The 24,956-nt window shown below is 39.6% G+C and overlaps 3 protein-coding genes across 4 annotated transcripts in view; 2 read left to right on the top strand and 1 right to left on the bottom strand.

Moving 5' to 3' along the window:
- Positions 1–2,678: 2,678 nt before the first annotated feature.
- Positions 2,679–5,257, bottom strand: gpx1b (glutathione peroxidase 1b). Its single transcript, XM_058632090.1, has 2 exons — positions 4,981–5,257; positions 2,679–3,369 (listed from the first exon to the last, which is right to left on the bottom strand). Exons 1-2 carry the CDS (start codon positions 5,206–5,208, stop codon positions 3,019–3,021), a joined length of 579 nt encoding a protein of 192 aa, XP_058488073.1. The 5' UTR covers positions 5,209–5,257; the 3' UTR covers positions 2,679–3,018.
- Positions 5,258–6,677: 1,420 nt separating this feature from the next.
- fancd2 (FA complementation group D2) lies at positions 6,678–22,084 on the top strand. Of its 2 annotated transcripts, XM_058632065.1 has the most exons (45): positions 6,678–6,715; positions 6,822–6,859; positions 7,000–7,066; positions 7,432–7,566; positions 7,661–7,728; positions 7,794–7,900; positions 7,994–8,054; positions 8,346–8,398; positions 8,488–8,566; positions 8,681–8,805; positions 8,881–8,968; positions 9,061–9,165; positions 9,561–9,661; positions 9,735–9,837; positions 9,959–9,994; positions 10,435–10,581; positions 11,384–11,518; positions 11,639–11,770; positions 11,843–11,950; positions 12,042–12,151; positions 12,228–12,282; positions 13,080–13,199; positions 13,350–13,423; positions 13,504–13,644; positions 14,079–14,179; positions 14,272–14,387; positions 14,471–14,579; positions 15,330–15,431; positions 15,508–15,602; positions 15,690–15,845; positions 16,701–16,817; positions 17,288–17,416; positions 17,690–17,808; positions 17,888–17,995; positions 18,072–18,202; positions 18,297–18,396; positions 19,032–19,154; positions 19,393–19,486; positions 19,674–19,745; positions 19,874–19,912; positions 19,996–20,070; positions 20,180–20,254; positions 20,389–20,535; positions 20,625–20,723; positions 21,708–22,084. In XM_058632065.1, exons 3-45 carry the CDS (start codon positions 7,000–7,002, stop codon positions 21,792–21,794), a joined length of 4,344 nt encoding a protein of 1,447 aa, XP_058488048.1. In that variant the 5' UTR covers positions 6,678–6,715; positions 6,822–6,859; the 3' UTR covers positions 21,795–22,084. The 2 variants fall into 2 exon arrangements, with proteins under 2 accessions (XP_058488048.1, XP_058488047.1); XM_058632064.1 differs by lacking the exon at positions 6,678–6,715 and having other exon boundaries at positions 6,726–6,859.
- A 1,325-nt stretch (positions 22,085–23,409) lies between these two features.
- Positions 23,410–24,956, top strand: part of tex264a (testis expressed 264, ER-phagy receptor a) — a 59,512-nt gene continuing 57,965 nt past the window's right edge. The window contains exon 1 of the mRNA XM_058631118.1: positions 23,410–23,997. Within this exon, the coding sequence (XP_058487101.1) occupies positions 23,740–23,997 (258 nt within the window). The 5' untranslated portion in view covers positions 23,410–23,739. The remainder of the gene's footprint in view (positions 23,998–24,956) is intronic.

The raw sequence follows: 24,956 nt of genomic DNA on the forward strand, positions 1-24,956 counted from the left end.
CGGATAATCTCACCGCGCTGAGGTCAGTGCTAACTCGCGCAGTAAACGCCAAGGTCGGAGAAAGGAAATGCTGGGACTGAATGTCACCTGTGAAGAAAGAGAGTGGATTGCTGATGGGGGGGCAGGGGGGGGGGGGGGGGGGGGGGGGGGATCCTGCTCTTGCAGTGTAGCTGTGGCAGTTGTGCTCCCGGTGTCTGCTGAATCAGTGATGCAATCTAAAACCGCAGAGGGGAATGTGTGTGGTTTTCATTTTTTTTTCTTTTCAACGACGAGGTCCTGACATCTTGAGTTGTCTGTTTTTTTTCCGGGTTCTTGTTCAGCCTTCTCCGTTTTCCCCCCTCGTTCTTTTGACTCGCAGCAGTGGGCTCTGCTGTCTCTCGGACCCTAAACTTGTGAGATAAGTCTGACCTTGCTTCAAATTTTTGTTATTCTTTTCCCTTTTTTTTTTTGTAATCACAATGCAAAAGCGGCCTTTTTGATTCCTGCAACCTGACTAAAAAAAGGAGGCACTTTGAATTCTCCACTAGTACTTTATCTACCTGCTTCTGGTGTTACTAGACATTACAGGATGGTATTGTTTGGTCTTTGGCGTTCAGGTCGAGTCACACACACACACACACACACACAGGATGATTTTAAACGTGTCTTTTAAGCATATTTTAATCGCTGCCTGATTGGACCCCTAAGCTCGCCTGCGATGGCTTGTCCTCATTAGTCTTGTACATTTAATGCAGATCTGTATTGAAATGGCTGTTATTTGATATCTTCAAAGCACACACAGAGTGAAATCAAAAATAAATAAAGTATAAAACTGGTGCTTTCATTCATGAGACTTGCTCCGGTCACGAGGAACAGAAAATGCATGTGACTTCAGGTGGGGGTAGGGCGGCAGCAGCAGCAGCAGCAGCAGCAGCAGCAGCAGCAGCAGCAGCAGCAGCAGCACATGACAGTTTGAATTAGTTTTCTCCTCTTATCTGACTTATTTTTTTTTTTTGGTCTTCATGAAAACAAACCTGCTCCACTGAGTTATAACGGGCGTTGAATGTGATGAGAATAAAGTGAAAGTTTACTCAATCTTGGTTTTCAGAGGTCGAGTGAAACTAGAAACGATGCGTAGCGGTTTGTCTGTTTCCTGTTCCCTGCACTTTGTTTCACAGCAGTGTGTCTCTGCTGGTTGTTCACAAACAACTACCTAAATATAACCATGTATGCCTGTGACTAGGAAAGCTTTATCACATCATATCTGTAATATATGGCTAAACAAAACTTTTCTTTAAACTACAATTCAAACCCTTTTCCCTTCCTTCAATCTCGACAGTGATTATTCAAACCCCCCCCCCCCCCCCCACACGGAAATCGCTGAAGAGATGTAAATAATCACACTATTTTAAATAGGTGTATAAATTCTTGTCCTCATATTTATCTTATTTGCGATATCTTACAATTATTTGTTTTTAAAAAAAGAAATATTTGATTTCAAAATATACAATAAAGACTGGAAGCCTCAACTAAAGCACGGTGCGGTGGTTTGTTTGTAATGATTCACACAGAGTGGAAATGAAGCTGGAAAAACTGCATCATTCTGAATCAGCTTAAAGTTAATTACTTTGCATTATAGAAAAACAAAGCTCTCAGTTTGTTTATGTCTTGTAGGGAAAGAGCAAATTTCAGAGGTTCAAGAATGTAAAGTTTGACTTTTCTAATGTTGGAATTCATCCATCCATCTTCTACCGCTTTATCCTTCACATGAGGGTCACAGGGCGACAGACGGGGTCACACAGTCCATCACAGGGACACCGAGACAGTCATTCCCTCACACACACACACCTATGGTCAGTTTAGAGCAGGGGTCTCTAACCTGTTTTCTTCTAAAAGCTTCTTTGACAACATGAAAATGCCCGAGAGCGACTCGTGTTTTATTGTTTTATCTTTATCGCTTATATCCACCCAAACAAAAACACTGGACCTGAAATTTTATATAAAATGTTGACGTCGTCCGCAACTCACATTTTGCAATGAACACAAAATAATATTTAAGCACTTAATTCAGCTCCATGTGCGTTTTGTATCTCTGTAATCTTTTCTTTTCTAGTATAATCGCACACACTATTGAATTAAAATATTAATGCTGTCAAAATAGAAAAATGCATTCACAAATATAAAGACATGTTGTCTTATCTGCCCACTCTGTCACAGCGTCACATGTACAGCTGTATGTATGATGTATATACTGGTATTTCCATTTAGTGACGTGACTGGCACTTGCATGGAGTCAAAGAGAGAGGGGTCCACTCATTGGCTAATCATTTAGTGTTAGAAGGGGCAGGACACCCTGTTGGAGACGCCCTGGGTTAGAGTGTCCAATGTTACCTAATCCCCTTACTGCATGTTTTTGGACTGTGGGAGGAACCCGGAGATTTTACATCATAAACATGTTTTTATGTTTTTAAGTATTGTGAAAGACTTTTACTTTGAAATTTGCAAAGTATCATCACATATATCTCTATTTCGATATCATGATGGAATGTTGTGTTATACTTTTTAGATCATATTGCCCACTTGCCTCCCAAAAGTTGTTTTCCTCACTTTTTCCTCCCCCTCTTGACCAGACTAGACGCTCACTGGCCCGTTAGAATCCCATGTTCGACTAAAATCCACAGTTTAAAAAGACAGTGAGACCATTTTTTAATCCTTTTAATATTTCAAAAACCACAGCAGTGCTTTACATGTACTCGATGTAGCTGAGAGGTTCAGCCTTTTACGTGTCATCAGATAACCTCCTCACATCTAAGCTGGTTTCAGAGGATGCCTTCATTTAGTAAAAGGACAGAACACAGTCATCGTGCACATGAGAGCACAACAGGTGGTTAGGAAACGTGTCCAACCATCTACAGAAGCTGCTGAGGGGAAAAAAGGACAAGCATTTAAGTGTATTTAAGTGTGCTCACTAAGTGCAGAGAGGCTGGTGACAATAACAATCTGTAGGACAACAAAAGAACACTTGAGAGGACGGCTCGTTCAGTGCGCCTGGCTGAGGAGCTTCTTGATGTCTGCCTCGATGTCGCTGGTGAGGAACCTCCTGCTGTAGCGCTTGAACGGCGCCCCGTCAGGCCCGATCAGGAACTTCTCGAAGTTCCAGGCCACGTCGTTCCGGCACACGGGGCTCCAGATGATGCACTTTGGGTCGTTCATGAGGGCGAAGCGCTCGTCGCTGGGGAACGGCAGCTGCTCTCTCAGGAACACAAACAGGGGATGAGCGTCCTTCCCGTTCACGTCCACCTTCTCCAGGAGCTGGAACTTGGGCTCGAAGCCGCTGCCAGGACGGACGTACTTCAGGGACAGCAGGATTTCCTGGTTCTGGCAGTTCTCCTGCGTGGGGAAAAGCATTTAGTGGAAGATTTCTGAGCTGCTTCAGAGTGTGACGGGTTAAAACACTGGTGGTGTTAAGACTTTAAGAGCAGCTGAGCAGCTGAGCACCAGATACTGTTGTGGAATAAATAAGGCACGTCACCAAACCTGTGCCTGACGCACTGATCTTAATCCCTGTAAACACTGACATTTGGTTTGTTTGTTTGTTTGTGAGTCACATTTTTAACTGACTCAGACATTTTTATTTACCTTAGCTTTTGTCTTTTTTTTTTTTCCTTCGACAGGAAGAACCAGCTCCAATCACACAATACCTTCCACTTCCCATTGTCAATAACCTTCAATGAATGAGTGACTTATCCCGAGTTGATGGATAACTTGTTGCTTACTGAGTGCATCATAATATTCTAACATTATTAATGTTAGATTTCCACTTGTTTGGTCTCCTGATGAATGCTGCTGTGTGAAACCTCCTGTTTCATATGAGTTTATGACTCAGACTTTTTTTCTGTTTAAAATACAAAATGCAGACTAGAAAAACTCAGACTTTTTTAGTTTTCGGTTAAGTTAAATTGTATTGGTAAATTGTGCAACCTTTTTTTTTGGCAAAAATTCAATAAAAATGTAATATACTACCCAAAAATATGTTTGTACGAGTAATGTAAACACTTTAATTTTTGTTTAGTAATTTTAATTTTAGTTTGGAAAGTGAGGCATAAAAAAAGAGAAGTCAGCTCTGTTTGTTACAAGAAAAGTTATAATAGTTTGGGCTTTTTCATTAGTTTTTGTCTTAATTTAGTTTTGACTTTTATTTTATTGTAAATGCTTAGTTTTAGTTTAATTTTTATGTATTTCAGGGTGTAATATGGGGTATTTGCCAGGTGCAGGAATCAAAAATGTCATCATACGTATTGTGTGTCTTTAAAAACCCAACATTTTAAAAATGTATGATAACATGAACAACCATCTCTGAATCAAATATAATATAATAATAGAAATTAGACTAAAGTGCAAAATGTGCACTGTTATTATGAATGAAAATAAAACATTTCAAAATAAACAAACTGCAGATGAAGCCAGAAGAATGATGTATGAAATTAATTTACAAAGATGAAACTAAACATTTTTACTGCAATTTTAGTTAGTTTTGTAAACACACAATTCCAGTTAGTTATCAGGGTTATTTAAACTCTTGCTTTCTATTTTTATTTCAGTTAACTTAAATTTTTCTTCCGTCATTTCGTTAGTTTTCGTGAGCAAAATCTGCTCTACATGGCTTACATAAAACAATAAAAGGGTCATTAAATCTAACATGTGCCTCTCATATATATGATGATATATGATTTGACTCAAAATATTGAAATAAATTCTAGAAATTCATCCTATAAGTGACAAAATCTCAAAATGTCACCTGTGTCGAAACAGCGTGGGACTTCCGGGAAACATGGATACACTTATATAAGATAATTAAATAATTAAATACAATTCAAATAAAGACACACACGCACACGCACGCGCGCGCGCACACACACACGCGCGCACACACACGCGCGCGCGCGCACACACACACACACACCCTGAACATTAAAGGAAGAGATAGATGGATGTCCTCACCTGGTGGCCGAACTGGTTGCAGGGAACTCCCAGGATAACGAGCCCCTTGTCGGCGTAGCGCCCGTGGAGCTCGTTCATCTGGGTGTAATCCCTGGTTGTCGTTCCTCAGAGAGACGCCACATTCTCAATGAGGACCACTTTTCCCCGCAGAGAGGAGAAGTTAAAGGTTTCCCCTGTCAACAATTTGGCCGTGAGGTCGTAGAACTTCGCTGCCATTCTGGCGGTCATTGATTTGTCCTTTCCAGAGAGAGTGAGAGAGTGGTGTCCGCCTTCTTTAGTGTCCAAAAGTCTGTCTACTTTGACTGTCCTCACTCCTTGGAGCAAAACCCTTGAATTGTGAACAAAGAACTGGTGTTGGTTTACGTGTCAAGATAATTCACCCCCACCTCCTTCTTCTTCTTCTTCAAAATATTTCGAGAATTAAGTGGTAATATTAAAAAAAAGTCATAATATTGCAAGAATAAAATCATAATTTACAAGAATACAGTCATAATAGTTTGAAGACAAACTCGTAAGATTAAAATAGTTGTAATATTACGAGCATAAAGTCGTAATATTATGAAAATAAAGTCGTAATATTAGCAAAATGAAGTCGCAATATAATGAGAATAAAGTCGCAATATTACGAGACTAAAGTCGCAATTTTAAAAAGTTGTAATATTATGAGAATAAAGTCATAATATTGTGAGAATAAAGTCACATTATTAAAAAGTAATGATATTATGAGAATAAAGTTATAATACTGTTGTTATATTATTATTATTGTTATTGTTATTTAGATTTAATGCTAGTTGATAAACAGTGTAAAAGTTGCATTACCGCCACCTTCTGGTCTGGAGTGTTAGAAAAATCTGACCGTTTCCTTACGTAGATTCACCAGCGTTTAAGTGTTTTCTCCAACTTTTCAGCGCTTTTCTTCCGTCCACATTCTCTGTTGATGATATTTATGACATTCTATTATTGGAATAATAATAATAATAAATAAAACCTGTTTTTGTTGATGACGTTTTCCTAATTACTGAGTTGTTAAGATTCTGTTCAATCCACTTGTAATAATGCCCCCAAAATAAATAACTTTCTACATGTTTTTACTCAAAACCTGACCAAACATATGTGTAGTTTAATGACCTATAACTTCTTGCTACGTCACATGACTCAAAATGTTTATTTTCATAATTTTCACTTCAGATGTTGTGATTGTAGTTCGTGTGTCACATAAGAATTTTTGATTTACAGCCTTTTACATGTGACGCACTATTTATACGTAATTCAATCGTTGTAAAACACGACTGAAGGATGCATGCAGGGGGGAAGCAGCTTAAACAACAGTTTACTCTTCGATGTGGTTGCGCACCTACAATTTCTCTGTGGTTGCGCCTGTTTCACCATACAACGTCGCCCGAAAAGCTTCACCATATTATTACAATATGGGATAAACTAAACCCCGCCCGACAGTGTAGAATACGCTGTAAAAACAAGCACGCACATTTAAGGGACTGTATAATAATGTGTTTTTATCTCGTTAATGTTGAACACCTTTGCATTTAATAGATTACCGCGTCCAGGATAATGTTATAAATGAGTTACGAAGAGAAAGAAACTGTGAATGAATGAATGAATGATGATGATTTTCTTTGCCGCTACAATCACTGCTCCGCTACGTCACACGGAAGTGGACTGTGTTCCCTGGCTGACTTTGATGACGCAATGGTGCTTTGGCGCGGAAGTTTGTTTTGTAAGTGGAATAATCGTCTTCAGTCGTCTGTCTTTGAGCACTTCTATTCACTTTTACATTCTCTTTTCTATTCACTTTTCTATTCACTTTAAAACCATTTTCACAGCCAACAACTAAAACTCGTCGTAACCACATACACGCGAGGTATGTGTCATGACTACAGACTCACGTCCTGTCTTCATTAATACGTCAACTTCTCTACATTTACTGTTGTACAGTACAGTAAAAAGCTCATTAGCTCGTGTTTTCTCTGGTAAACTCTCTGACGTTTGTTATTCTTTTAGATGTTGCGCAAAAAACGACGCTCGTCTGCGTCTGCGGATAAAGGAGAGACATCCACCACAACTAACAGTAAGTTTTTATTTTGTTTATTTTAAATTTTTAAATATTAAGTCATAACTCATAACCAAGTTTATAATAATTTGGGATTTTTCATTCGTTTTTATTTGTTGTAAATGATTAAGGTTTAGTGTTAGCTGTTTTTAATATGGAACATTTGCCAGTAAGGGCAAGATTCAAAAAATGCAGAGTATATTCTACTCTAGTAAAAGTACTGGTCTAAAAATGTACTCAAGTTAAAGTAATATATATATATATATATATATATATATATATATATATGCAGTTAGTGTGCCAGGTAAAAATCTAATAGCCAACTGACTAAAGGATACACATGAACATAACATAAATCTCTAATCTCTCTCCCTCCATAATAGAGGCAAAGAAGAGCCGCAGCACAGGTCGTCATCCTAAAGTGGCCATTCCGGACGTCACTAATGAAAGTGCATTTACCATATTCCTGAGAGAAGCAGGTGTCACCTTAAAGCGAGGTGGCACATCCAATGAGATCGGTAAACATACTTAAATTCAATTCCAAATCCATTCTTTGGCCAAATTAAAGATATTGCTTTAAATAATCTTTAAGATTTTCTCCTCTCTCTCTAGCTGTCGATCAAGTCGTCTTCCAGAAAAGGATAGAGCAACAAATACGGAAGAGTCCCAAGTACCCTGGAGTAAGTAGTGTGTACTGTATACATGTACACAAGACTGTTATGTTCATTGGCATTTCATTTCTCAGGTTGTTCAGGAGTTTGTCACTGGGTTAGAGAGTCACATCGAGGACGCAGATAGTTTTAGGAATTGCCTCCTGCCGTGTGTCCCACGACTGTCTGACGGAGATGACAGGTAACCTTTTTACAGACTATTATGTGCTTATGTACTTAATTAAGCCACGTTTGTATGCTGTAACAGACTGATTGAACGTCTTTGTTGTCGTAGTTCTGCCAGCTCATTCCAGGAGAGTCTGCTACGCATGCTGTTGGCTATTGAACTTCTGCAGGTAAGAATTTGACCTCTGACAAGGACAAAAGTGGACAGATTTGAATCACATTTTCTGGGGATGTAGGTTGTGAACCAAGGAAGAAATGATTAGATTTTTGTGGTAATTCAGGATTTCTTGCAAGATTGGGGATTGTATTAATGCTGTGGGAGACTGAGCGGTCTTGGATGAGTGTTCTTCTCTCTACAGCATCACATTTATATGATCAGACGAATCAAACAATACAAATATATGAATTGTGCAAAGTCTACACATATGTGAATCCTTTATCTTCATTTTTCTCTCACGCAGACTTCCATCATTAACACCTTGCTTGAAAAACTCCCCGAGTTCATGCTCGATGGGTCAGTATTTAACATGAGTTCATGAAGGGTTTTTTTCCCCACTGTCTTCTTTCTTTTTAAATGTCACCTGTCTTCTTGTTTCCTCACAGAACCGGAGATGGAGGACTCAGCATTCCACGCATGATCATTAACCAGCTCAAATGGCTAGACAGGGTTGTGGACAGCAAGGTAAGTCATTCCTCTGATGATAGGGTTTCCTTACATGTTCATTTCTCACGCCCATGTGTGATGTGCTTGTTAACCTCTGTCCTCTCTGTGGCCTGTTACTGTCTGTACCTGCAGGAGTTGGCAGAGAAGCTCATGGAGCTGGTGTCCGTAGCGCCGGTGGATGTCGCGCGAGACATAATCACCAGTCTGCCCGAGATACTGGAAGACTCGCAGCACAATGACATCGCCAGAGAGCTCAAGTGTGTACACTAACTACTACTGTAACTACACTGTCTGTGATTCCTCTGTGGTTTATTTATCTCTGCTCTGTGTAGCGATTTGCTCCAGACCAACACTCAGCTGACCGTTCCCATCCTGGACGCTCTCTCCAGTCTCAACCTCAGCTCCTCATTACTGACTGAGGTAGCAGACGCCGCACCGTTCATTACACTCACTTTGTGTGACTTATTAAAGGCTTTAGTGAACGTTTACTCTCTGTTTTCACAATACTAAAGGTCCGTGGAGCAGTTATGGCCACGCTGGCTGCCGTGCAGCTGGAAGACCTGCCCGTGGTTGTCAAGTTCATCCTGCACTCTGTTTCAGCCTCTGACGCACATGAGGTTAGATCTCTTACTCATGTCTACAGCCGTGTGCTTGTAGTTGTACTTGTTGCTTGTTGAATGTCTAAGAATCAGTGACATCTAATGGTGAGAACAAATGAAGATCAGGCAACTACAGTGGTCTTTCCTTTGTTTTTATTTTGGGTTTTTTCATACTAAGCTCCACTTTAAACCTGGCATCACAAGATGGCAACCTCTGTAAAGCAAGGCCTTCACCCTAAAGTAGTTATAAAAGGCTGATTATTAAGGATACGAAAATCCAGTCACATACACGTATATGAACATAACCATGGGTAGTTTATTCAGTATTTGCCAGTAAACCCTCCTAAATGTTTCACACTGGAACTTTAATAAATTGTCTGTTTATATTCCTGTGCTTTTATTTTGAAATGAAGGTGGTGAATGATCTTCGTAAGAAGCTGGAGCTGGAGCAGTGTGTTCTCCCTCCAGTGTTGCAGGCCTCTCAGAGTCGCATGAAGAGCAAAGGAGCAACAGAGTAAAACAAAACACATGAAGAACATTTCTCTGGTTTGATTCTTGTCATCTAATAAATCTGACTTTTGGCACAGGGTCACGTCGGCTCCAGGAGCTGGGAACAGCATTACACTGACACTGGACGGCATCAAGTCAGCAGTGAGATTTCAGAAAACTATTTCAGAGGCTTGGCTCAAGGTGGGTTGTTGTTGTTGTTGTTGTTGTTGTTGTTGTTTTGTGAGTGCAATTTATTTCTTTTTAATCATTAGCAAACATTTGTTTTCACAGACTTAACTTTCCCTTTGTTGTCTTTCGTCAGGCAATCGAGTCTGTGGATGAAGCTGAGGACCACAAGGTGACTGTTATCTCCTCTGTTTGTCTGTGTATTATTATTTGATATGCACATCTTCTCTATGAATGTGACTGCAGGAGGTAAAGGAATTGCTGTTTTTTTCAACGTTTGACAAATGTTGCTTCTCAGAAATGTGATGAATGCTGCACAAGTGTTTATTTGAAAAGATTTGTTTCAAGACCTGTTTACTGTATATAATATTTAATTAATAACATATATATGAGTGCCCTGCAATGCAGACACAACATGCAGTTATTCAATAGCTGTTTTTAAGTTATTATGATAATAATAATAATAAGAATAATGAGAATACTAATAATACTAATAATAATAATGATAACAATAATGATTATAATGGTCATATATCGGCATGTATAGAGAAACACATATTGGTGGATCTTTCCTTTAAAAAAAACAAACAAACCTCGGCTGGACCTTTCCAGGTAATAGATCTGCTGGTGCTGTTCATCCTCCACTCCACCAATGCCAACCTGAGTCGACGAGGAGCAGAGCGAGTGCTGAAGCTTAAAGTGAGGACAGGACTGATTCAGGAGACTCTGCTGCAGAAGACCTTCAGGGACTATTCCCAGGTGGGTCAGTCTGTTCACACAAGGTGGTATCACAGAGACATATTTTACTTTGTGGATCATTAACTCTTAGAACACAGAGCATTTTGGCTGCTTTTTTCCCATTACTATGTTCAAACATACAGTTTTTGCCAACTATATAGACACACCTGAGCAGAAAGTACTCACAATGTTTAAAATCTGATTTTTCTGAAATTACGTCACAGTTCAAAGTGGAGCTGAAACAATTCCTCGATTAATCGATTGCTTTTTTCATTATAAAAACAAGATTTATGATCGTTTCAGCTTTTTAAATGTGAATATTTTCTTTGTTTCTTTGCTCCATAAAACAAAGAAATCATTAAAAGTGAATAAGTTTGGTTTGTGGACAAAACAAGATATTTGAGAAACTCATTATTTCCAGGTTTGACAAAACGCTGATTGACTTTTTTTAACGTTTTCTGACATTTTCGATTGATCCATCGATTAATCGTGAAAATATTCGACAGACTCATCGAAAATAAGCGCCAGTTTATGAACAAAAAGAAAAGAAAAACGATCAAATTTTGTGACTTCTGCACAATTATTGCCACTTTATATCACGTCTAAAAACTTTGACAGAAGAAGTAGGAAAAAAAAACCCACACATTTTTTAAAGCCTGAATATGTGACACACTATAAACACACACACACACACACACACAGCTGGATGTCCATATCAGGAGTTGTGTATTATTCCCCCGGCAAATGACCATGGGTGCACCTGTATGAGCACTAAGGGTTAATGATCAACTGATAAACGTGTTGTACTTTTTCATTGATTCAGGTGTTGCGAGGGTATTTCCCGTCCATCTTGTCTTTGGCTCAGTGCTTGTTGCGCTCCCATGACCCCTGTGTGGTCCCTTTTGGAGGATTCATGTACCGACTCTCCTTCACTGTGTTTGACTCGTACTGCCAACAAGTGCGTTCTTCTTTTCTTTCATTTTCAATGTGCATTTTTGTATTCATCTGTTTCTTTTAAAGTGGAATGCACGTGTGTGTGTGTGTGTGTGATTTGTCACTGTCCTGTAATGTTTGTCAGGAGGTGGTGGGCTCTTTAGTGACCCATGTCTGCAGTGGTGTGGCGGGGGAGGTGGACATGGCCCTGGAGCTTCTCTGTGACCTGGTCACAGAAAAACCCACAGAAATGTCTCTTTATGCCGTCTTTGTGAAGGTGAGGAGGTCACACTGTTCTGTTTTGGTTTGGTTTGGTTTTTGACTGAGCATTAATGTGATATGATTACAGGGGATTTTGGACTACATGGACAACCTCACACCCCAGCAGATACGCAGACTTTTCCACCTCCTGAGCAGACTGGCCTTTGGGCAGCAGCAACAAGGCTCTCACATTCAGGTGAACAGTCACGCGTTCATGTGTCCCACCTTTCCCGTGTTGTGTCTGTTCTCTAATGTCTGTTCTTGTCCCCCCCCCCCCCCCCCCTCAGGACGACATGCACATCGTGATCCGTAAGCAGCTCTCCAGCACCGTGCCCAAGTACAAGCGAATCGGCATCATTGGTGCCATCAGGATTGTAGGCAGCATGGGAGCCTTCAGGTGAGGCCAGTTTGTCGTAGGCGTCATTGTCATTATATTCTCTGTATCCTGATTATTCTTCTTTTTCCACATCCAGGCTGAAAGTGAAGGACACACAGAATGAGGCGTTACCTCAGGAGACGTTCAGACAGGTAGGTACAAGTTAGGATGAAATGTGGCGCAATACTTCATTTGCATTTAGATTTACAGTAAATACTTCATTGTCTGTGCTTAGGTTATTTTCTGAGAACAAAACATGTTTTTTGTTACAGTTTATCCATTTGTTTTGATGTAAACAGCTAAATTGAAATGAATAACACCTTTATGACAGCATTTTGTTTTTGGATATTCTTCATCTTCTATCTTTTTGGCAAACGTGTTTCATCAGACGGTTATGTTCGTTTGAAACTGAGAATCTCGTAAATGCTTTACTATATTAGACTAGAACTGAAACAAGTACTCAGTGAATCGATTATTCATCGATTACTAAATGAATCGTCAACTATTTTGATTTATCGGTTTGAAGTTTTTTTCATGATTTAAACAAGATTTCTCATAGTTTCAGCTTCTTTAATGTGAATATTTTCTTTCTATTTTTTGATTTCTTTGCTCCATTTTGGTTTGTGGACCAAACAAGACATTTGAGAACATCATCATTTCCAGGTTTGACAAACACTGATCAACGTTTTTTGACATTTTATGGACCAAACGATTACTTGATCGTGAAAATAATCGACAGATTAATCGATTATGAAAATGATCGTTAGTTGCAGCCCTATATGAGACCTCCTCAGTTCAGTCCAGGTTAACTATTCTTTATTTGGTGATTCATGGAGAGCTCATGTTTGAGGCATATTTACTTGATGACCCCACTGCTGAGTGGTGATACCTGGTTGGTTTCTGGTCCGTCGACGTGCTCGTCATGTGTCAGTGTTTGGTTTCCTTGCAGGTGACGACTCTGTTGGAACTCGTGAGGTCAAGCAGCGAGAGTTCACCCGAGGCCACGGCTCTGTTCTACGATGAACTCGCCAATCTAATCTCCAGCTCCACTCTGGACCCGACGGTGCAGGTGTGTCTCAGCAAATAATGATTCACTGTAAGAGTGTTTGAAACAACCTTTTATGAACTGCACCTCCTGTTCCTACTAGCACTTTGATTCTGTTGTGTGTGTATATATATATATATATATATATATACACATATCCCCTCTTCCCAACAGGAACACATTTCTAAGAGCGTCATAGACGACTTTCAGAACGACTTTGTGGTGGATGTTTGCCCTGAAATAAAAGGGTTAGTAAGAATTAGACAAGAATTTACTGGAATGTTTATTTCTTAGTGTCATTAATCCCCCCTTCCCCCGTGAATCTCAGGTCCTTCCCTTTACCGGTTCATTTGATGTACAACCTGGAAGTACTGGATGAGAACAGCATCGCCATCAACCTGTTGCCTCTGCTGGCGAAAGATATTCAGAACAAAGGCGAGCAGCAGAGTCAAAGCAAGAAGGCGCACAAGTCAGTCGACTTCCCCTTCTTATGTTCTTATGTATTTTAAATCAGTGATGTACTGTCTTTCACTTTTGATGCAATCAGATTGAGGATTATAGTTTGAGTAACAACTGTCCATAATGATTTTACAGAAGAGTATTAGGGCCACATGTAAAAAATAATAATCTAATAATAATAACAAATTGAAAAAAAGAAAATAAAATGGCATGAATTCTGACGAGACTTTAATAATTCTGATTTTAATCTCAGAATTCAGACTTTAATCTCAGAATTTAGACTTTAATCTCAGTTTCAGACTTTAATCTCAGAATTGTTTTTTTTCTCAGAATTATGAATTTAATCTCAGAATTCATGCCGTTTTATTTTACATGTGGCCCTAATCCTCTTCCATATGATCTAGATTTCTGATGTTTATTTAATTTGTTTGATTTTATTTACAGGAGAGTGTCTCCTCTCTGTCTGGCTCCGTTTTTTCGCCTCCTGAGACTGTGTGAGGAGAAGCAGAATCCTGGAACCCTGGAAAACATTGATGGTCTGCTGGGTAAGGACGAGGAAAGAGACAAATCTATCATTAAACCTGTTTGTTTTCAGTGCTGTGGTTGTGAAGTAATGACTGTCTTTGGCGTGGGTCAGGCTGTCCTCTGGTCCTCACAGACATGGGTGTAGTGGAGAAAATCGAGAGCCTGTCGAAAGCTGAGAGGGAGTTTCTTTGTAACTTACTCTTTTACACCATCAACTGGTTCAGAGAGGTAACTGCATGTTGAATTTAAATCATTTTTGTTTCTGAACATATGAGCTCTGTGACTAAAGTCAGGCGTTGTTTTCTTGCAAGACTGTAAATGCATTTTGTGGGCAAAAAGAAACTGAGTTGAAGATGAAGGTGATGACCCGACTGCAGAACATCACGTACCTTCAGACGCTGCTGGAGAGGGTGCTGGCCGGTACGTATTTGACTAATTAAAGTCTCAATTATGTTTCTAAAACTCTCTGTTAGCTTGTGAGCTGCAAAATCCAAAGTCTGGTTAGTCTAGTCTAGTCTAGAGTCTAGTCCCTGCTGGTCTCTGCTACATGTAATGCATTTAAATACAACATAACAAACCTTGGTGATGCCGCGTCTAATATTAGCTCTTCCAGGACTTGCAGGGTTATGGCAGAACATTTTCAAAGGCCCTGGGTGTCTTCGACGACGTAGGCTCACACCGCTGGCAAATTCTGCTCCACTTTGCCGGTGTTTTCGCTCCCGCTGCTCCCAACGCACCGCAGTTCTCATATACAGCAACAGTCGTTGGACTCCACACAGGAATCTCTCCAGCAAACACACCATACACGGAACACTTGCCCATGGACTATTTTACCTTCTCCATTGCTCCGAATGGTTGTAGCGCTATCCTGTTGCATGCAGAGGGAATTTGAAGGACGACCGTTTATCCCGCCCCTCGGATTGAGCCCTGCCAGTTGTGTGTGTCAGGCTCGGTCTCCCTGTGACCCCTGCAAAAGGGGTTGCATTGGTTTTAGTGTAGTTTGCTACGTTTGTCCAGATTTGGACTAGTTCCCCCCCCCACACACACACAAACACACACACATCTTTGTGTATTAAAGTGTTTCAGAAACAAATTGACATACAAATTCTATTCTATTCAGTGGAAACATATCAGTTCAATAATTGAACACAATCTTAACGTGTGTTTCAGGAACGCCTGGTTTTCTTCCACCTGTTGCTAACTTTGATGGAGACAGCGCAGAGGGAGCAATACTCGTTAGTTCCACTGCTCCTGTGAACAAGGCAAAGAAAGGTAATAAAGCCCAACACCTTTGATGAAATACTTCAAATAAATATTTAGTATAATATATGAAACATATGTTATGTAGATGGTACAGGAAAGAAGAGGAAGGCAGCCGGTAAGAGCTCCTTAGACAGCAGCTCCCTGCACGATGAGACGACTGAGGCAGATGAGACTCAGCAGGTAAAACTTCAGCTCTCACATTATCTCTTCTTTGTTTAACATGACCAAGCTAAAAAATAAAAAAACCTCCTGTGCTTTTTCTTAAAGGAGCAGCCCGAGAAGGAGAAGGAGAAGGAGATCTTACACGGAGTCAGTCTGGTGTCCTACAGACAGTTTTTCAGGGAGCTGGACGTGGAGGTGCTGAGTGTGCTGCAGTGTGGCCTCCTGTCTCGCTCACTGTTGGACTCTGAGCTCCACACCAAAGTAAGACCAAGAATATAACTCTCTAATCTTATTCAAAGGTCTAGTGTGAGAGAATCAGTGACCTCTAATAGTGACGCCTTCCTTTCATAAACACAGAGAACTCTGTCCGAGCCAAGGATGTTTTCTTTTGTGTAGTAAGACACAAAACACTTGTTCTGGTTGGTTTGTCTGATTGGGCTGACGTAGAAACATGGTGGTATAACTTATTATTATTATTATTATTATTATTATTAATAATAATAATAATAATAATAATAATAACAACAACAACAACAACAACAACAACAACAACAACAACAATAATGTAATAAAAAAGGAAAATAACATTTAAAAAACAAATACAACATTGAAACTCAACACAGTATGGAAAGGAAAAGTCTAAAGTGAAAAAGTGAAAACCCTGTGTTAACTTTAGATAAACTAAAAATGGAATATAAACAAGCTAAAATGACAGCCTACATAATGCAAGGCTATGAAAACTCTTTATATACTTACATACACAAACATACTGATAGGTAATTTATGCTATTTCTGCCAATAAACTCCACTAAAAGGACATTTTAACACAGAAGCCTTTCATATTTGTGTTTAATTTAATTTAATTTAATTTAATTTTATTTTATTTTATTTTATTTTATTTTATTTTATTTTATTTTATTTTATTTTATTTTATTTTACTTGTTTATTTTTTAATTTTTAATAGTTTGCCACTAATTTTATTTCTAGGTAACTGAATGTGTTCAAAATGAACAGAAGAGATGAATGAGGTTCATTTAGATTCAAGTGAAATTTGTGAAATTTATGCCAGTGATTGCTGGTTTTTAACTCCACCCGTGATACTCTGACTTTACTGAGGTGCAAGAGGAAGTCCTGCTGGGTCCGGCCGAGCTCGTCCTTCTGCTGGAGGACATGCTTCGCAAACTGGAGTTCAGTCTCACCTCTGCTCCTGTCAAGAGAGCGCCGTTCCTCAAGGTACGAATCATTCAACAGATTTGAGCGTTCAGGTGACAAAACATGTAGTATCAGAGTTATTTTACAGCTGCAGACGACTTGAGTTTCATCTGCAGGTTATTAACATTTTGACACTACAGATTTGGTAGTAAAGTTGTAAACCGAGGAGGTGCAGAAGTGTTGATGTATATTCCACTGAGAGGTTTAATGGAGTTAAAGATCAGTGATGCCAATGGTTGAAAGTTATGGCATTAGCAGAAAACATTTGACTGAGGGAAAACCTGTTAATCTTTGGTAAAACTCAATTTTCTTGTGTATTGTTTTCTTACATCTGACTGATAAAGACACCTGAGAGTTGACTGACTCTGTCCCTTAGTCATCAGTGATGTTCAGAGGCTCCGGGTATCAGTGGCCTTTAGTTGCAACTGTATAAAACTGTCATCAGCAGGCTCATATGAGCCAAACACTAAATGAAATGTTTTCTTTTCCAGGCAAGAGCCGATAAAAGCGCTGGTTTCTCCCATCTGCAGCAGAGGAGCGCCAAGGACATCGCTACCTTCTGTGTCCAGCTGTTACCTGCGCTCTGCTCACACTTGGAGAACTGCCACAACCACTTTCAGGTAACAAAGTCACACACTCGGGTCGAGATGGACTGATTATTGACAGGTTTTTATATCACAATCGGCCAATTATTAATCATATTGTTTGCTGTGAATTGATAAATGCTGCAAAGTGCACTAACTAAGAATTGTTTTGACAGTGTTTATTAATATTTAGTTGATATCTTGCTTTTATATTAAAGGTATAAATAAACTGCAGTGCAGTAGAAATCCAATATCGTTATTATTATCGTAATATAGTTCCAAATAAAAGGACTGTCATGCTGTCCTCAGACTCTGCTGACGGACAACAACGGTGTGATGGATGGACCGGCCACAGACGTGCAGGAGCAACAGTTGATGACATCTTGCTATCAGCTGCTCCTGCGGGTTCTGAACACCACCTTCAGCTGGTGAGAGCTGGTGGTGACACTGATTTGTTCTGATCTGACTTCCTCCTGTTGACCTTGTTTTGTGTGTGTTTTTGTTCAGGTCTGGATTCAGTTTGCCAGGTCAGAGAAGTTTACTGAAGAAAGCTCTGGGAGTTGTCGCTGAACGACTCGAGGGACAGTCCGAGTTGATCCTGGAGAAGCTCGTTAAGTGAGTTACAGCAACTCGTTAGTGTCACTGCATGAGAGCAGAATAAACCGGATCTTTACCATGTGTTTTGTTTTAGACACTGCTTCAAGTACCTGCTCAACTTCAGCAGCACGATGCCGAGTCTCAGCACCGCTCTGTGTCTCACCCGGCTTCTGTCCACCGTGTCGGAGAAAGGAGGAAACCCCGCTGCCTTCCGAGAGCAAACCGGTCAGTCTGACTCGTTTTTGCTGTGTTTAAATCAACTTCTAATCTAATCTCCAGTGAACTGTCGTGATTCATTGCTTTATATTTTTAATCTCAGCTTCACTTGTGAAACGTTTCCTGAGTCAAGACTGGGTGACGGCCAGTGGAGAGAAGGAACGAGGGAGCAAATTCAATGAAACACTTCACACTCTTCTAAGGTGAGTCTCCTGCACTTGGATTTCTGTAGAATGGGATTATGGCTGGTAGTTTTAGCAAGACATAGCCGTTTAGAAATGACATACAGCCAAAGGAGTGTGGGCCTGATTGATGCCTAATTTACCCTGAAATCTGGTCAGGGACCCAGATTCTCTTCTTGCTGACTCATCAGTGCTGTCCCAATAATATCAAATATGTCTGATATTTAAAAAATAACAATAATAAAAAAAACACTGATGAGGATTATGTTTGAGCAGTACTTTCAAAGATGAAATGCAATGGAAAAATGCGGCCATGAGGCTAATATTATGAAGTAATACTAAATTATTAATAGAATGTAAAAGTGCTCTTTTGTGTATTACATAATCTATATTGTAATCTAATTCTGAGATTAAAGTCAGAATTATTAAAGAATTCTGAGATCTCAGAAGTCGCGTAGTTAGTTAGTTGCATACAATTTACTTTGTAAAATAAATAAATTTTATTCAGCAACTGCTTTAGCTGCACATGAACTATGGTGAAAATATTAAAGTCACAACCATACATTGTCTCTATTTGATTCTTACGCCTGTTTTTAAAGTGCACAGTTCCTAGTTTTGTTATAATTCAAGTTTTTTCTTGACTTTTGTCTTTGCAGCATCTACCTAGAAAATGTCGATGACGTTCTAACGGCCGTGGAGGAAATAGCTGAAAATCAAGTCTCTGAGCTCGTTAATGCATCAAAAGACGAGGGCTCGTCATCGTGGCCCACTCTCAACAGGTAGATCCTCACCCCTTCACTTTCCCTGTGCACTCTCCTTAGAGTGAAATAGAAGTTTGCTTGTGCAACAGTGAGTTATAAAAAAAAAAGCCACCCAGCATTTGGCTCCCTCACAGCCTCCACGGCTGATTACAACAGTGTAATGTAAACTGTAATTATCAGACACAACCACAGTAAAGGATATCATTAGCCGTGTTATTGTTATTCCTGTGCCAATCTTCCATAATCCCCCCCCCAGGCAAACATTCCTGGTCTTCTATAAAGTGATGATGGCAGAGCTGGAAAAAGCTGTCAAGAAGATTCCTGCGAGCAAAATGAGTGACAACACTGAGGTCAGGTTCTTTCAAACAACTCGTACTAAAAGTCTAAAAGTCATACTGTAAAACATGTGTAGGCTTTTTTTGGACTTTGGCCTGATTCCTGCAGAGAGTCGTTCCTGTATTTCTGTATTTAATCGTTATTTGTGCTGCTGTAATACCTGACGTGGTGATAAATAAAGGATTATCTGTCTGTTCTCAGACGCAGAGTGAGAAGCTGCTGACATGGAACCTAGCTGTCAGAGATTTTAACATTCTGGTCAACCTAGTGAAGGTACATTATTGGCTTTTAAATGTTTATTTCAATTATTTTAATGATTTTTGTACAGTTTTACTAATATTTAACTTCATCTTTATGCATTACAGTTAAGTTAAATTCACCCACTCGCTGTTTTCCTGCAGGTGTTTGATTCCAGACCAGTTCTCAACGTGTGCCTAAAGGTGATCTCCACAGTTCCACAGTAGCATTTCACATCCAGGTGCAGCTGCTGGTAATAACCGATGTTAATGTCGTTATCTCATAGTATGGCCGTCTTTTCTTGGAGTCTTTCCTGAAATTGGGGATGCCGCTGCTGGACTACAGTTTCAAAAAGCACAAGGTACAAATGAAATTGAAAATTCCACAGTGCTCTGATTTATGCAGCACAGTGCAGTGATCCTCGACCTTATCATTCGTGTGTTTGATGTATGTGATTGTCTGTGTTTCAGGGGGAAGTCCACAACCTCCTAAAGACCTTCCAGCTCAGCACCAGGCAGCTCCATCACATGTGTGGGCACTCAAAGGTGATTACAGATCACGCAGTTTCAAATTCTACCATCAGAGAGAGAGAAATGCTTCCATTACATTAGAAGGAAGCATACGTCTGGGCATATGTTACTCCTCAGGTGCTCAATATCGTCATGTGTTTTGTGCACAGATTCGACAAGACATGAGTCTGACCAACCATGTGCCGGCCTTGAAGAAGAGCCTGGAGCAGTTTCTGTACAGAGTGAAGGCCACGCTCACACTCAACAACTGTCAGGAGGCATTTTGGATCGGCACTTTGAAAAACCGCAACCTGAAGGTACAGCCTCCTCGCTGAATGTGTGAAATAGAGCGTTTTTTAATAATGGTTTCACATATTGTATTTTGTTTTTGTGGTGTACGCTGCAGGGTGAAGAGATCCTTTCACAGAGGTCACAGGACAGTGACGACGATGACGATGACGAGGAGGAGCAGGGTCCAGCGCAGCCTGCACAGGCGAAGGCTGAAGTACCTGCAATTACAATTACAGTCTTTTTAGTGGTGTTATATTATTAAATCTGATTCTAAATGTTTTTTTTTTTTTACCACATATGAGAACATGTTGAATATTAATTAATTTCCCTAACATACAAGCCATTGTCAAATACGTCCCTGTGAGTGCTGGAATAGATATATATATATATATATATATATATATATATATATATATATATATATATATATATATATATATATATATATATATATATATATATATATATATATATATATATAATATACACATATATATATACATATATACGTTAACATATTTTCCATACTCATTTCAAAGCAGATGTAGATATAGATTTTTTTCATTGAGCGAAATAAATAAACGCAAGAAAATAGTAGTAGTAGAGGTCGCCGGCATAGAAGTCAAGGCGGTCGCAGCTACTGTTGTAGTCGTTACTCATATCAGCAGATCTTGGTGTGTTTCTGATAATATATAATATTTCACAATATACACTAAATCCTGATTAGAGCATATTTTTGCCTACTAAAACTTTGTTAATATTGCTTAGAATAGGTAAACCAGACATTTCCAAGAGAAATATGGTTTTCACGCATAGGCCATTGAAAACATGCACAAACACATAGTAGTTGAAAGGTGTCATAAGTGTGAATGTCTTTTTATTTAATGTATTTCAGGGATAAGCAGCACACGTGAGTAATACAGTTGATTACATAAGAAAAACACACTCTCACACTCGTTTCCACGGTGGTCATTTCTGTGTCAAGTATACATGTGTTGGCCAACAGACTGTGGAAACTGTAAAGAGCAGTGTGGGCTGATATGATCATTTTTTAGAGCTCTTGAAAAAGACACTGATGATTAGTGGTGAACACAGTTGGCAGGGAAACACTTTGATGTCTTAATGTGAGCATTCATTACTGGACTTGCTTGAGATAAGTTTGTGTTTGCTAATGTTTCTCATGTTTTTTTCCGTCCAGGCCAAGATAAGTGACTCTGAGGAGAGTACGAAGATAAACGGAGTGAACGATGTGGATGAAGAAGATCTCACAGAAGACTCTGAGTAACGCGCTGAAGCACATGTACATAACAACACAGTTAGCTGTTGGCTTTAAATCTACAGTTTATTATTATATTTTGAAGTTTGGAATGTTTGTATGTCTTATTGATGTTTTCAGAATGTATTGAATATTGCTGCGCGTAGTAAATAAAATCACATCTGGCAAAAACACCACATGCTCATTAAAGAAATGAAGGGATGAGTTGTACTTTCATGTTTCCCTCTCTGTTGGAAGATAAAATAACACAGTAAATGGAAGTTTTCAAATCATGGAATGTAAAGAGTGTGAGATCTAGAGATCACTTTTACGAGGCTTGTTTTTTTATGCTTATTGGGTTATGACAAAACTATACATTCACTATGTAAAACTATAGAGCAACACTGACTTATTTTAACCACACAAAACTTAGTGAGAGCAGAAAATGGAACACTGCACTCAGAGTAAACACTGAGATCTTTGTTCCTGCAAATCCCGTAAAAAACCACAGCACTGATGACTGTACTCTTTAAAAGCTGCTGTGAAAAGAGCCACCTTTCATTCAAATGTTTGCATGAAATTCAAATCAAGTAGACGTCTGAGGGAGGGATACCTGTCAAGGTCATCCTCATGAAATAAGAAGATTATCAGAAATTAAAGCACAGATTGAGGCTGGTTGTACAATAAGTAGATCCTCTGCTGGTTTGAGTACACAAGACAAGATTTAAGTGAAGAGAATTAATAAATCAATACACATTATCCTGCAGAACATTTAATCATCACTGCATCTGTATCTAGTCACACTTTATATATTTAACTGAATAACAAGACAACAAGATGACATTTTAAACTATTTTAAACTATGTAGCACACTAACTTAAGCATGTAATAGCACACTGTAGGGATGTACAAGGTATCGTATAGATATTGACCGGATATTGGCAAACAAGCCGATATCTGCCAATAATTATGACTGATGACTACAACGGTTAGCTCCTTGACTTAAATGCTGGCGTCTTCAACAACTATTATTATTATTTCATGTTTAAAACTCAATATTATGCTAATTTCACTGACCTCTGCAGCTTGGGGGGAACCATATGTAAGTTATCGGCACTATATCGGTAAAAGCTCCGATATCATTAACTGGTCATTGATCTTGTCACACGAGAAGAATTATGCTTCTACATTTAGATGAATTATTTTGTATTTGTTTGTGAGTCTTGAGGAAATTGTCTGTCCTGTTTTGTCCTCGGTGGACTTTGTTGATAAAGTTGAACGCGGCAGGTTCAGTGAAGTGTTTTTGACTCTAAATAAACAGCATTATTACATGAGACATTCACGTTATTCACTCAACTCAGAAATCAAAGAAAGAAAAAGAAAGAAGAACGTCGTTGTTTTTCCCTTTTGTTCCAGCGTTCTGTCACTTTTCGGGTTAAACCATAGTAGTGAAGAGCGGGGGGGAAATCTTTGTCGTGCGTGAGCGCCAACGGTAGATTTACAAGAGCGAAAGGAGTAAAACTATAATCACAATTATACATTTAATACGTGTATTCCATATTCCGTTTGTTGCGGTTGATATATGGAATGAACTTACTCATAAACATGTCCATTCACAGCGCTCTCCCCCCTGTGTGGACGAGAGTGGTTTATCCAGGAAGCTTGTTCCAGTGTTGGGGTAAAACAGAAAATACCCTAAACAAACTGACAGTTATTCTTTCTTTCTTTCAACTTCACGAGTGTTTTCTTTCACTCTCGTTTCCGGTCGTTTCCCCCGCGAGTAACTGACATTTCACTGTGTCTGTTTCTGTTCAACCCGCTGAATGTGACACGGAGCAGGTCGTTCTGAGCGTTAACAGACAATTGTTTGGACCTATTTCACCGACTCCTGCTCCTGCTCCTGCTGCTGCTCCTGCTCCTCCTGCTGCTGCTCCTGCTCCTCCTGCTGCTCCTGCTCCTGCTCTGAGGGGAAACCATGTCTGACTTCATCCTGGTGCTGCTCATCGTCTTCCTCCTCCTGTGTTTGGTGGCGACGGTGGGGGGTGCCCTTCTGTTCTCGGGGCTCCTGTCAGACGTGGTCGTAAAGACGGGGCCACCTCCGATCCGGAACGTCACCATCGCTTATAAGTTCAAAGAGGGGCCATACAAAGACTGCGGGGCCGCCTACACAGAGAGCTGCAGCATCGGCCCAAAGCTGAGCTCCATCGGCGTCTTCTACGATGACCCCAAGCAGGTGAGGTCACGCACACGCAGGTCTCAGCACCTGCAGAGAGTCGCCCACGTCTGTGTTTACACGTGACCTCATGACATAACCACGAACCCCTCGTGTACTTTGTTTCCTGATAAGGTTACAGTCAGTGTTTTGTTTGACGTGGACAGAGTCACGTGACAGGTCACACAAACACTGATGCTGTAAAAGTCTTGTTTAAAATGACAAACAGAGTCTTAACTCATCTATTATGCAAACAACTTACACCACACGTGATCTAGAAATCACATTTCATAAGTGTAAAACAGTAGATTCATTGTTTATTTAGACAAATGACCATAACAACACATACACTATATTATTTCTTATTGTGTAAAATACTTAACAAAGGTACGGTCTATAGGTATTGGAGACATACAGTATAAGTGTAATGGCAGCGGTGAAGACAGTGGAATAGATGCCTTCTTATTCAAATGTGTTTATATATTATATAAATATTATAATTATATAAATACCTTTATAATATATTATTATTATTATTATTATTATTATTTTATGTACTATGAGCTTCGTTTCAATCTTTTTTTTAATTCCTATTTTCATTTTACTTGAATTTGTAATAAAGTGTGAATAGTCTGTGAGTTCTCAGTCATCCAGGCCAACATTACCAACATTAAGGAGTGTAGACGTAGGCAACTGGACTTGTAAAGTCTGAATTGCATCAGTTCAAGTTGATGTAATACAGTGTAACTCCCAAGGCATGGCTCAATGGGTTAAACATCCGAGTTTTCTTTTGAAGGAAGTCAGCTGTTCACTGCCACGTTGCACTGTTGATACTTTCCCCCTCTCATCTGTGGCTCCACCATGCTTCAGCCTTTTTCTTGCCTTTGACTCACACTTGCCATAATGGCCTGACATTTTAAATGCAGATGTGTGACACAATGATTCTCCCTCTGGATGTTCCTTAACTTAAACCCACGACA

Source organism: Solea solea, chromosome 6, assembly GCF_958295425.1.
Source record: "Solea solea chromosome 6, fSolSol10.1, whole genome shotgun sequence".
In the NCBI taxonomy this organism is placed as follows: domain Eukaryota; kingdom Metazoa; phylum Chordata; class Actinopteri; order Pleuronectiformes; family Soleidae; genus Solea; species Solea solea.